The sequence below is a fragment of the Vicia villosa genome, linkage group LG3 (genome assembly GCF_029867415.1).
Source record: "Vicia villosa cultivar HV-30 ecotype Madison, WI linkage group LG3, Vvil1.0, whole genome shotgun sequence".
Classification (NCBI taxonomy): Eukaryota; Viridiplantae; Streptophyta; class Magnoliopsida; order Fabales; family Fabaceae; genus Vicia; species Vicia villosa.
In genome coordinates this window covers 49,260,862-49,273,449 of record NC_081182.1, presented here as the reverse complement: position 1 = coordinate 49,273,449, position 12,588 = coordinate 49,260,862, and the positions used below count along the sequence as shown (strand labels likewise).

Below are 12,588 nucleotides of genomic sequence, written 5' to 3'. Positions count from 1 at the left end.
TACTAAATTTTATCTCTATTCTATTAAATATCTCTCTTTTAAATATTATTCATGAATATAATCAACATTATTTCATCGTATTATATTAGTTTTTCACTTATGTTAAATATTCAAGTATTATTTTATAGAAATTAGACATAGATTATATTTAGAAACATATTATAGCATTTATAAGAGATAATATAGTACTAATATGTTTACAATAATTTAATTTCTAATTTTATTTATAATAAATACTATGGAGTTTCTATTTTAATTTTTTAAAATAAAAAAAACAATTTAGGGTCGAGTAGCTTGAAACTCATCTAAGACCGGACTCATGTAGTAAATCTCGAGCCCATATATAGGACTTTTTTTTACAGCTCTAATAGTAACTAATTTATTGCAACATTATCTTCAATGAAATTTTTTTTTTTCCTTAACTATTTAGGTAGAATGTTTGCACGGTTATTTTGTTTGAATATAATAATGTATAGCTAAACTCTATAAATAAGAATTAAAAACATAAGTAATCAATCCATTTTTGAACAAAACTAGTCAACAAAATTATAAATGAAAGCATAACTAATCAACCAAAGTTTCTCCAATTATCATCATCATGATTAATCTTGTGATATTTCTCACATCCACCATGCAGTGGTGCTTGTAGCAAAAGATTTCTTGCTTGAAAGCCACCAATCATAAATAGAGTGAACTTAGCACCAATAGAATTTGGACAAAAACAAAATCCATTGCTATATTTACGGCTTCATTTATTTTTCTTTATAAAAAACCAAACTAATGTTTAACAATTTCCATGTTACAATTAGGTCCATTGTTCGGCCCATTTGGCCCAGTTGCCTTAAGGTTTTCGTACACCCAATGTAAATAATTTAGAGTTGTTAATCGCTTCGCTATGTCTGAGCGTTTGCGTTCTTCTCCTTATTGATGTGGATGATCTTTGTCTTCTTCATCTTTTTCCTCATTCTATTAATCGATGCATGTTATATCAGCTCCGTTTTTTAAAATGTTGTCATCTTTATTGATCGTACCTGATCAGAAGGATCGTCGTAGGCTGCTCGGACTGGATCTTCTAGGAAGGAGGAGGAGGGGGGTGTACCTGCAAGGTACTCCAATGCCAAAGTAAGATGACGAGCAAAGGAGCGCAAGTACTAGCTAAGAGTGAGTAAGAATTGAATACCTGACCCTCTAGTTGAAGAGGGTATATATAGCCCCCAGCGCTGGGCCATGATCTCGCTATTGGGTTGGATTCCCAAGCCCAACTAGGAGACTGCCAGGTTTCCTGAGCGGAAATATCGGAGGTGCGTGTATGCCCTCTGTCCTGGTTAACCGCTCCGAAGTCCAAGGGAAGACGCGGTCTTTTAGGAGCCACGTGGGATCCGAGTTATTCGGAGGATTGGATATGAAGGAGCCCTGCGCGGAGCAGGGTCCTCGGCAAGGATGATGTCCGGGGGAGAATGAACGCCGAGCGCGGTGTTGGTGCCGAGCAAGGCGTGTCGGAAGGCCATGAACTATACATGGGCCTCTGAGGCTTATTGGGCCGAAAGCGGTGTTGGGCCTAGCCTTGGCCCAGTCCAGAACAGGAACCCCCCAGTCGGAGTTTTCCGGTTAAGAAACTGTGACTTTGCTTCTACGCTCGGACCCTCATTTCTCGTGGTTGCTCGGTGGATCGGTCCTCGTTACATATACGCGCTCGGAGGAAAGTCCAGTGGTGGGCGAAACGTCGCGCGTGGGAACCACGCGCTGACGTGGCATAGGCATTGATGGCCTAGGGTCTAGGAGGCGGCGCCTGTCAGGAGAGGTGACGCTTCGCCTTCCGAGCCTTTTTCCCTATAAAAGGGGGCGAATTCTCTCATAAGGGAATTTTCCTTTCTCTATTTATCTGCTCGGCTTCGATCAAGGGTTCCTCGGGGCATAATTTCCCAGCTCGTTCGTCATATCAAGATCGTTGCTTAGCGAAGGATTCTCCCCGGCCATCTACATCATGTCTGCAAGTAAGTTCGTTTAGCCTGTCGTTGCTTTACTATTTTTCATAGAACTTGTGTTTCGCTTTCGAGGTCTTCGCCATCGTCATCCTCCCCGGGTTATCCAAGCGATGCCCGGGGTCGGCGTGGGTTGGCAGGCCGTAGTACGTTGGCGTTAAGATAAGCTTTCCGATTGTCGTGTCATCTGTGAGTCCTCGGCTGACGAGCGTTGTTCCTCGATGGGGTTTGGCCGGGGGCTCCGCTGCTCCTGCTCTACCCTTTCGCTTGTCTTGCGGTGGAAGGGTGGATTTGATAGACTATCGAATTCACTTCTCCCTTCTGCGTGCAGGTGAATCAGATTCGAGCGCTTCCTCAAGAACTGGCTCGGACACCGACTCGACGACCAGTGATTCCGACAGCTCGACGGCAACTAGTTCCGACGTCGAAATTATTGAGGAAGAGGGCACTCCCTCGGCCGAAGGCGTTCACACGGGATCCCCTGGTTCGAATGCCGAGGGAGGGGTTTCCCCTATGCCGTTATTCAGTTATGAACATACCGTTGCGCCCGATTGGATAGCCGAGGAGGCTCTGTCTGTTGTTTCTCGGTATACCGCGTCTCTGGATGGGGCGTTTACAGAAATTGAGGTCCTGGGGGAAGGTGATCCGCCCAATTATCAAATAGGTTGCCCGTCTCCAGACGAACGCATATGTTCTCGGTTTGCCGGGGACGGATTTGCGATGTACGATTACGTGTTTAGGGAGCTCGGCTTCCGGTTACCCTTCTCTGATTTTCAGGTTTCAGTCATGGCGTTTCTATCTCTGGCACCGTCCCAAATTCATCCGAATGCCTTTGCCTTTATGCGGGCATTCGAGATTGTTTGTGATTATTTGGGTATAGGTGCGACGTCTGCGTTGTTCGGAAGGTGTTTTCGTGTTCAACGGCAGGCGTCAAACGGGCGGTACAGCTGGGTTTCGTTCAGGAACGCCGAGCGTAAACTCTTCGGAATGTATACTGACTCCGTGAAGGGTTTTAAGGATCGATACTTCGTTGTCCGCCCCCTAAGTCCAACGGCCTATTCTTCGGTGTCGGATATGGTGGCCGAGCGGGATGCCGAGGGGGAGATAGTAAGGGATGAACATGGGCAGGAAGTAAAGGAGTTCTGCACGACGTTTCCGTTTTTCTGGTGGAAGGGTCATTTTGCGTCTCCTCCGAAATACTACGCTTGGGAGGACGATGACTTGGATGATCAAGACCGGGAGTCGTACTCGGTCCTCTGCAAATATGTAGATAGCTTTACCCTGTCTCGTTGGGTGACGAGGAATGGAGATCCCATACTGAACGAGGACGGGGTGCCGATCACGGAGCAGCGGCCTATTAATACCAAGGCTTTGCTAGCTTGTCGGACTCCCGAGGAGACCTGGGCGTTGTTAGGTTGTGTCTATTCCCCTTGCTTTGTGATCTCTGTCCGGTATTTTGCTAACTCGTTTATTTTTTCTTTGCAGAGGCTATGCCGGAGAAGGAGGATAATATCCTGAAACAAGCATTGGATGCGAGGAAGAATCAGAAGAAGAGGAACCAGGGTACCGGAGCTGGAGAGAACTCAGGCTCGGCAGGCTCCCCTCACAAGATTCATGTCGACGAGAGGTTACCCAAGAGACCTCGTGCTTCCGAGGGGGGACGTCCGGATCAGTCGAACCTGGGTCCCGGGCGCGCCTTCGTGTTGCCTTCTTGCTACAAGGATGGAGGCTATTTTGAGAAGTTCCCCTTGGCTACCTCACCGGATGAAGCTCGTCGGATCAGTGATATGGATCCCCCGTCTCTTCAGAAACAGTTGGCGTGCGACAGTGCCGCCGTGGTGAGGGTCTTGGAGATGGCCCAAGTGTTGGCTAGTGGAGGTTCGGGCTCGACCGAGGCCCTGAAGGAGGCCGAGGCGGCTAAGAAGGTGGCCGAGGACAAGGTGAAGGCCATGGAGGTCGAGCGCAAGGAGTTGAGGAAGAAGGTCGATGCGGCCCTGAAGCAGAAAGATGCGGAGGTCGCGGCTGAGAAGAAGAAGCTGGCTGACCTTCGACTCGAATGGGCTCCCTCGGCTGACGAGTCGCCGGATGTGGCAGCTCTGAAGTCCAGGGCTGAGTTTGCGGAGAAGATAGAAAGCCTGAAGATAAGCCTGGCCGACATGGCCGACGTCGGTTTCGAGCGTGCTCTTAACCAGCTGAGGCTTCTGAACCCTGGTTTGAAGGAGGATAATGTCGGGCTCTCTTCGAGGATCGTAGATGGCGTGTTGGTGCCTGAGTCCCCGGGGAGTGAAGAGTAGAAAGTGTAGTTCCGGGCCTGCGTGTCCGTTTTTCTCGGCCTGCGTGCCATTCTTTTTGTTGGGCTATGCCCGGATAATTTTTGGGGCCTGCGTGCCCGGTAATGATTGTAACCTTTGACATCGCCGGCCAAGTTGGTCGGCAATTTTAATGTCTTACAATTCTTCTTGCTTATATCTGTTTATTTTTACTTTCGGCGTTATCACTGTATGTTTGTTCTTTTCGATAACATTCCTGCCGTGCTTGTATGACGAGGTATTTCCTCTGAACTTAAAGTATTTTGCGGTTGTTCTAGGTGACCGATGACTTATGCTCGGACATGCCGGAGAGTCACCAGTATACTTGTGATATTATTGGTTTTGTGGGCTATGCTCGACCTAGATTGATTGCCCGGGCGTGTTGAGTACGGGCCGGGTGCGCAGAGCAGGTATGCGCTTTTAGCGAGCGCGAGACCGCGGTTGCGGCCAAGCGTTCGCGGCGTGAACGATCCCATCGCGAGCTGGGGTTCTGCCATGCAGGTACTTCCACGGGGGGTCTAGGTGTAGAATCCGCCGAGGGGTCGGTCCGTCTATCCGACGAGAGGAACCGATCGTTGCTGTCGTGGAACACTCACGTCCGTACCGACGACGTGGCTCCGTGCCCGTCCGTTACCTGAGTTTGGTTGGGGGCCGGGCGTTTTAGCTTATGTTTAACTGTAATAACGTCTGAGTTTTTCAGCATTCCAGGGTCGAGCAAGTTTTTCACCGAGAAGATTCTCGAGGTAGTAGGCGCCGTTCTCGGTTTTGTCATAAACTCGGTACGGGCCTTCCCAGTTTGGGGCTAGCTTGCCTTCGCGCGAGTCTTTCATGTTTCTGCGAAGTACTAGGGCGCCGATTTCAAATTCGCGCTTTATAACTTTGGCGTTATGGCGAAGAGCTATTTGCTGTTTTAGTTTAGCTTCTCGGAGGGCTGACCCTGCTCGAATCTCTTCTACCATATCGAGTTCTTCCCTCATGGCCTCGTCGTTAAGTTCTTCCTCGAGGGGGAATTCGGTGCGCCGAGAAGGCTCTCGGATTTCTACGGGAATTACGGCTTCGGTGCCGTAAGTTAGTCGGAAAGGAGTTTCGCCTGTGCTCGAATGAGGCGTCGTCCTGTACGCCCAGAGTACACTATGTAGTTCCTCGACCCAGGCTTTTTTGGCTTCGCCGAGTCTTCTCTTTAATCCTCGGAGGATGACTCGGTTGGCCGCCTCGGCCTGCCCGTTCGTCTGAGGGTGCTCGACTGAGGTGAAGTGTTGCTTCGTGCCAAGCTTGGCCACAAACTCTTGGAATTTTTTGTCAGTGAACTGGGTGCCATTGTCGGTGATTATGGCCTGAGGGACCCCGAACCGGGCAAGTATGTTTCGTTTGTAGAAACGGAGCACGTTTTGAGATGTGATCTTGGCAAGCGCCTCGGCTTCTATCCATTTCGTGAAGTAATCGACGGCGACCACGAGATATTTATTCTGGTACGAGCCGACCGGGAAAGGGCCGAGGAGGTCCATTCCCCAGGTGGAAAAAGGCCAAGGAGAGGAGAGGGATTTGAGCTCGGTGGGGGGAGCTAGGTGCATGTCGGCATGCCGCTGACATTTGTCGCATTTTTGAACATGCTCTTTGGCGTCCTGCTGCATGGTCGGCCAATAGTAGCCGGCTCTGAGGGCTTTCCTTGCCAGCGACCGGCCGCCGAGATGCTGGCCGTTAATCCCTTCGTGGATCTCCTGCAGTACTTCCATTGCCTGCGAGTCGTCGATGCATTTGAGAAGGGGAATGGAGAAGCCGCGCCGATAGAGTTTATTTTCGATGACTGTGTACGAGCAGGCTCTCCTTTTAATAGCTGAAGCTTCCTTCGGATCATCGGGGAGTTCGTCGTTCATGAGGTATTTGTATACCGGAGTCATCCAGCAATGGTCGTCTCCGATGGCAAACACTTGTATGGCCGGCGCGTTTTTGGCTACGCTTGGATCGGACAAGACTTCCTGTATCACCGACTTGTTCCCTCCCTTCTTTCTCGTGCTTGCGAGCTTGGATAAGAGGTCGGCCCTCGAGTTGTGTTCCCGAGGGATGTGTGCGACGTCTGCCTTCGCGAACCCTTTCATCTTTTCTTTGACGAGCGACAGATACTCGGCTAGTGTGTCGTTTTTGGCCTGGTAATCGCCGCTAACTTGCGACGCGACCAGTTGTGAATCGGTATAAATCATGACTTCCCGAGCGCCTACGTCCTCTGCAAGGCGTAGGCCCGCTAGGAGGGCTTCGTACTCGGCCTGGTTGTTCGATGTGGCGAAGGAGAGGACTAAGGATACTTCGATGACGAGTCCCTCGTCGTTCTCCAAGATGATCCCAGCTCCGCTGCCCGCGTGGCTTGAGGCACCGTCTACGTAGACGGTCCACTTATTCACGGTGGGTGTTAGGGAGTTGGAGATCGTCGTCATCTCGGCCACGAAATCGGCGAGTGCTTGGGCTTTTAGCGCTTTCCTGCCCTCGTATTGTATGTCGAACTCGGACAGTTCGAGGGACCATTTCAGCATCCTTCCGGCCATGTCTGGTCGGCTGAGAAGCTGTTTGATCGGTTGGTCTGTCCGGACGACGATAGTGTGGGCAAGGAAGTAGTACCTCAGTCTTCTGGCGGCCGTTATTAGGGCCAGCGCGATTTTTTCTATCTGTTGATAGCGGACCTCGGGTCCTTGTAAGGCTTTGCTAGTGAAGTACACTGGCTTCTGCCCGTCTTCCGTTTCTCGGATCAGGGCCGCGCTGGCTGCCTCGCCAGAGACGGCCAAGTAGAGATAGAGAACCTCGTTGCTGTCTGGTCGGGATAGCACCGGGGGTTTGGAGAGCACTTGTTTGAGGTGGGATAATGCTTGTTCGCATTCCTCGGACCACTCGAAAGCTGCTTCTTTCCGAAGAAGCTTAAAGAATGGAAGTGCATGCTGGGCGGATTTCGCGACGAAGCGGGACAATGCCGTGAGCATTCCGTTTAGTACTTGGATGGATTTTTTATTGGTGGGGGTAGGGAGGTCTGAGAATGCTCGGCACTTATCAGGGTTGGCTTCTATTCCTCGTTCTGTTAAGTAGAAACCGAGGAATTTGCCTGCCCGTACTCCGAAGGTACACTTCTCCGGATTGAAGCGCATCCTGCAGGACCTGGCCTGCTTGAAGACCCGCTCGAGATGTAGTGTGTGGTCGGAGTCTTCTCGAGATTTGACGATCATGTCGTCCATATACACCTCGAGTGTGTCGCCGATTTCCCCTCGGAAGACCTTGTTCATCATCCGCTGGTAGGTTGCCCCGGCGTTTTTGAGTCCGAAGGGCATTACGTTGTAGTAATAATTGCCCGATTCGGTCATGAAAGCCGTGCATTGCTTGTCGCATTTCGCCATGGGAATCTGGTTGTAACCAGAATAAGCGTCCATGAAGGACAACAGTTTATAGCCGGCCGAGTTGTCGACCAGTCTATCAATATTAGGTAAAGGGTAGGCGTCTTTTGGACATGCCCGGTTAACATCAGTATAATCAACACACATTCTCCATTTTCCATTAGATTTTTTAACAAGTACAACATTTGAGAGCCAAGTTGAGTACTTGGCCTCGGAAATAAAATTTGCCTCTAGGAGGTCTTTTACAGCTTTCTCGGCAGCCTCCGCTTTCTCGGGAGACTGCCGACGCCTACGTTGTACTACGGCCTTGGCGGTTGGATTGATGGAGAGGTGGTGACAGGCGACCTCAGGGTCGAGTCCGGGCATCTCTGCGGCGCTCCAGGCGAACAGGTCGGCATTGGCTCGAAGGCAGGCTATGAGTTGCTTCCTCGGCAGGTCAGGGATACCCTTGCCGATCTTCACTGCTCTGTTGGGGTTGTCTCCCAGGGGGATCAGCTCGAAGTCTCCGTCGGGAACAGGTCGGACGGGATTCGATTGTGTTTCCTCCCCGGTCTTCAGTTCTTCTTGTGTGAACCTTGCATCGAGGTCGACTGAGCTGACGTTGGCCGTTGGAACCTGATCTTCCCGAGGACGCTTATCTTCGGCTCTTGGTTTCTTGTTGGAGCTGGTCGGAGGAGCGATCAGCTCTAGTCCTTTGACGGATGCATCGAAGATCCTTCTCGCAGCTTCAATGTCGGCGTTGATGGTGGCCACTTTCCCTGTCCTCGTGTAGAACTTCATCTTCAGATGGACTGTGGAGGGCACGGCAGTTAGCTCGGCCAGTGTTGGGCGTCCGATGATGCAGTTGTACAATGTTTTGCAGTCGATTACCAGAAACCTGGTTTTGACTTGTCTGGACGCTTCCCCTTCCCCGAAGGTGACAATCAGCTCGACGTAGCCCCATGGTTTGGTGGTGGCTCCGTTAAAACCTTGGAGGTCGGAACCCACATAGGGAGTGAGGTGCGAGTCGTCCAGCTGAAGTGTTTGGAAGAGGTGGGAGTACATAATGTCGACTGAACTGCCTTCATCTACCAGGACCCGTCGCACATCGAAGTTTGCCATTCTGGCTCGGACGAGAAGGGGAATGGTGGCATTTGGAGCTCCGCCGGGCAGTTCTTCGAGATAGAAAGTGATTGGCTCTGACTTTCCTCGGAATTTCCGAAGAGTAGGGCCGAGATCTGCATTGGCGCTGAGTAGCTCGTCGAACTTTCTCTTGACCGAACTGACGGTGAGAGAGCCGGGGTCGCCGCCGTTGGAGATGACCATTGCGGTGGGGAAATGTTCCCAGGTGCTGAGGGCGGTCGTCACGCCGACTGAAGGGATGAAGTCTTCCGGTCGGGTTACGGACAGCGCGACTTGGAGCGGTCTGCTGTCTGGTGAGTTCCCCTCGTCAGAGTTTCGAGGGATGTCTCTTCTGGAGGGTTCTCCCTTCTTGGTGTATTTTGCCAGGTGGCCCTCTTTGATCAGGGTCTCTATGGCATCTTTGAGATGTACGCATTCGTCGGTCATATGCCCGTGACTCTTGTGGTACTTGCAGTATTTGGACTTGTCCGTCCCCGGTCTTGTAGGATTTGACTTCGGGGGCCTGATGTTGGATTTCTTGAACTCGGCGTTCTGGCAGTCGGACAGGATTTTCTCCCGGGAGGTGTTCAAAGGAGTGTAGTCGTTGAAACGCCCTGCTGGTCCTCGCCGTTCTTTGACATCTCGGGCCCGGTCGTCCCTTCTTTTGTCTTGTCCTCGGCGCGACCCCGAGTCTTCGAGGTTTGAGCTGCGAGCGGCGCCACTGCCCCTCGGGGCTCTGATTGCGGCTGCCTCGCCTTCCTCAAAATCGATGAATACCTTTGCTTTGCTGAGGAGGTCATTCATCGAGTTTACCTTCTCGATCTTAATAGCTTTCTTGAAGTCACTGCCGGGGAGAAGTCCTCGTTCCAAGATGTACCTCTTCATGTAGTCTTTTGTCTGCACTTGGACGGCCTCCTTGTTGAATCTTTCAAGGTAATCTCGGAGAGGCTCGTTGGGTCCTTGGACTACGGCCTCGAGATTGGCTTCCGATTTCGGTTGCCGTCGGGAGGCTGTGAAGTGGCTCAAGAAGAGTTCTTTGAGCTCGGTCCAAGAATGGATGGAGTTCGAAGGGAGGTTCCTGTACCAATTCATCGCTCCCTTCCTGAGGGTGGTCGGGAAAATGCGGCACTTGATCGAGCCTCTGACGACGTGATAGTCCATGACCGCTTCGATACTCCGGATATGGTCGTCGGGGTCAGTGGTTCCGTCGTATTGGTCCAATGCTGGCGGTTTTTCCATCCCCCGAGGGAGGCGGGCTCTCCGTATACTAGCGGACAAGGGGCTGCGGAAGTCCTCCTCGTCGCTCGGCCCTGGTGAATCGTAGTGCCTGTTTCGTCGGGGATCTTCTTGGTTGTTACCCGTCGTTGCTTTGGAGGGACCCCGACGGCCCTGTTCGGGGGAGGGGCTTCTTTGTTCAGCGGTTTCAGGTTTCTGGTTCTTCCTGTTCTTTCTGTGTGGAGAACGGGAACGAGTCCTCCGGCGGCGATGTCTTCTCGGGGGAGACCTTGAAGAGGACGGGGAACGCCGACGGTATCTTCTCGGCGGTGAGCGCGAGGAGGAATAGGAGTGTGACCTGTAGCGCCTCCGTGGGGAAGGGCGACGTCGCCGCTGTCTTTCCAGCTCGTGAATTCGGTCATCCTGAATTCTGAGGAGGCTGTTGGTCAGTTGTATTTCCTTGAGCAAGCGGACGGTAATGGGGTCAGTGCCTTCGGGAATGTTGAGCGGCTCCTCTTCTTCTCCATGACGGGCTCTCTGCCTCTCGGAGGTGTGGGTGAATGAGGAAGCATGTTGCCCGTCGCGAGGGTCGGTTTCATTCACATTCTGGGCATGTTCCGGCACGTTGGTCGTTCGGATCGGTTCGCCGTTCTGAACGTGCCCTTCTGGAGGAACATGGTCAACATTCTGGACCTGTTGTAGGACCTGCAGCAGCTGGGTGTCCTGGGTTTTATGCCCGGACCTTTGTCGCCGACGACTCCCCCGACGATGATTAGCTAGCTCGCGGGAGGATTCCTCGATCAGCTCTTGAAGGAGGAAAGGGTCAGCGCTTGGGATGTTGTTGTTGTCAGCCATGACGATTGGTGATGGTTAGCTTTGATCTTTGTTCTTTAAAGATGGGGAAGCAAGTTTCCCACAGACGGCGCCACTGATCGTACCTGATCAGAAGGATCGTCGTAGGCTGCTCGGACTGGATCTTCTAGGAAGGAGGAGGAGGGGGGTGTACCTGCAAGGTACTCCAATGCCAAAGTAAGATGACGAGCAAAGGAGCGCAAGTACTAGCTAAGAGTGAGTAAGAATTGAATACCTGACCCTCTAGTTGAAGAGGGTATATATAGCCCCCAGCGCTGGGCCATGACAAGTGTAAGGATTTTAATTGGTTGTACGTGTAAAGTTAGTTTACACGGTCACTTCACTACTTTTAAACTCTTAAAATATTGACTAAAATAAAACTAAATATTCAAATTCGAAAATCACATTTTTGAAGCCAACTTTAATGAAATCTTCCATCGATATATACTAGATTCACGTGGCACATATTTTATAAGGGTTCACTAGGAAAAAAAAATAAGGAAAGAAATTTAAAGAGAAAAAGGCACATGACAGGAAATTTGGTGGTCAAATATATATTTTGAAAATGCTTATTTATTTATCCATGGTAAAGAATTCGGTACAGTTATCAATAGATTAAAATATTTTTAAAAAATTAAAACTTAAATTTTTAATGAATAATTGAATATAATAAATTAAATTTATTTATTTAATTCATTTTATGGATACAATATAGAATTTTTTTATAATAAATAATGACTCATTATTGTTAGCACAACGTATTCCTTTATTTGTAAGAAAATGTATAAGTTGTGTTTATCCCCTCAGATTTTACATTATTTGGATTCACTTGACTATTATTGGTAAATAAAAATTGAGTTGCTGAACTTTGACATAAAAGACATAGTTAGAGAATAGATGATAAGGGAATGCATACCGAACAGTTTCACATGGTCTAAATTTTTGTATGATATATTTTATAAACAAAATATATTAAACGGAGTATAAGGATATTCTAACACAATACAATGAAATCGGTCTAAACTCAATATCATAAAGAGGGAATAACACCCACATTCTATAAGAGTTGCAGCAGACTCTCACGATTCTATGTTTGAAGGCCAGAGTAAAGAGAGTAAGAGACAGACCAAACAATTTACAACTCCAACCTACTAAATTACACCACTCCTTTCAAGTTCCTTGTTAGATAAACACCAACAAAATTTCTCATAGTAACACACATGCTAGTAGGCATGAAAATTCCATAGATCAAAACATTTGCTCTTAGTTCGGTATGTCTTTCCTGCTACATATATGAATAATTCAGTCTCTAATTCAATTTTGGTTTTCCTAACTGATGTAGGAAGATTTTTAAGTCATGCAAATTTGTTTCAGGCCCAAAAACAACATTTTAATATTTTCTACAATTTTCTATTTTATTTTTGTTTTAGATTAAAAGTTCTTTGGTGTTTTTTTTTTTTGAATTAAAAGCTCGTTAGTATTTCTTTGTTTCTCTATTTAAACATTTTTGGCATGAGTCAAATATCATCTTTTAATATAATAAAATTCAGTATTTTTTTTATTTGGTAGGTTTCAGAGTTTATCTGACAGGTTTTGCGTTTACAATCATGTATTCTCATTCTAGGTTTAACGTTTGCTAATCCCTAGTGTTTCCAACTGAGTCACTGACACTGAGATGCCTTCCACTAAATCCTTCACCACATGTCATTCATGTTATTTCAACTGCATATAAACTTTAGCACATATTTCCAAACAATA

General features: G+C 48.9%; 1 protein-coding gene across 1 annotated transcript; it reads left to right on the top strand.

Moving 5' to 3' along the window:
* Window positions 1-1,887: 1,887 nt before the first annotated feature.
* LOC131661352 (uncharacterized) lies at window positions 1,888-4,276 on the top strand. The gene is made up of 2 exons (XM_058930871.1): window positions 1,888-1,994; window positions 3,468-4,276. The coding sequence occupies exons 1-2, from the start codon at window positions 1,985-1,987 to the stop codon at window positions 4,274-4,276; spliced, it is 819 nt and encodes a 272-aa protein (XP_058786854.1). The 5' UTR covers window positions 1,888-1,984.
* Window positions 4,277-12,588: the final 8,312 nt, after the last annotated feature.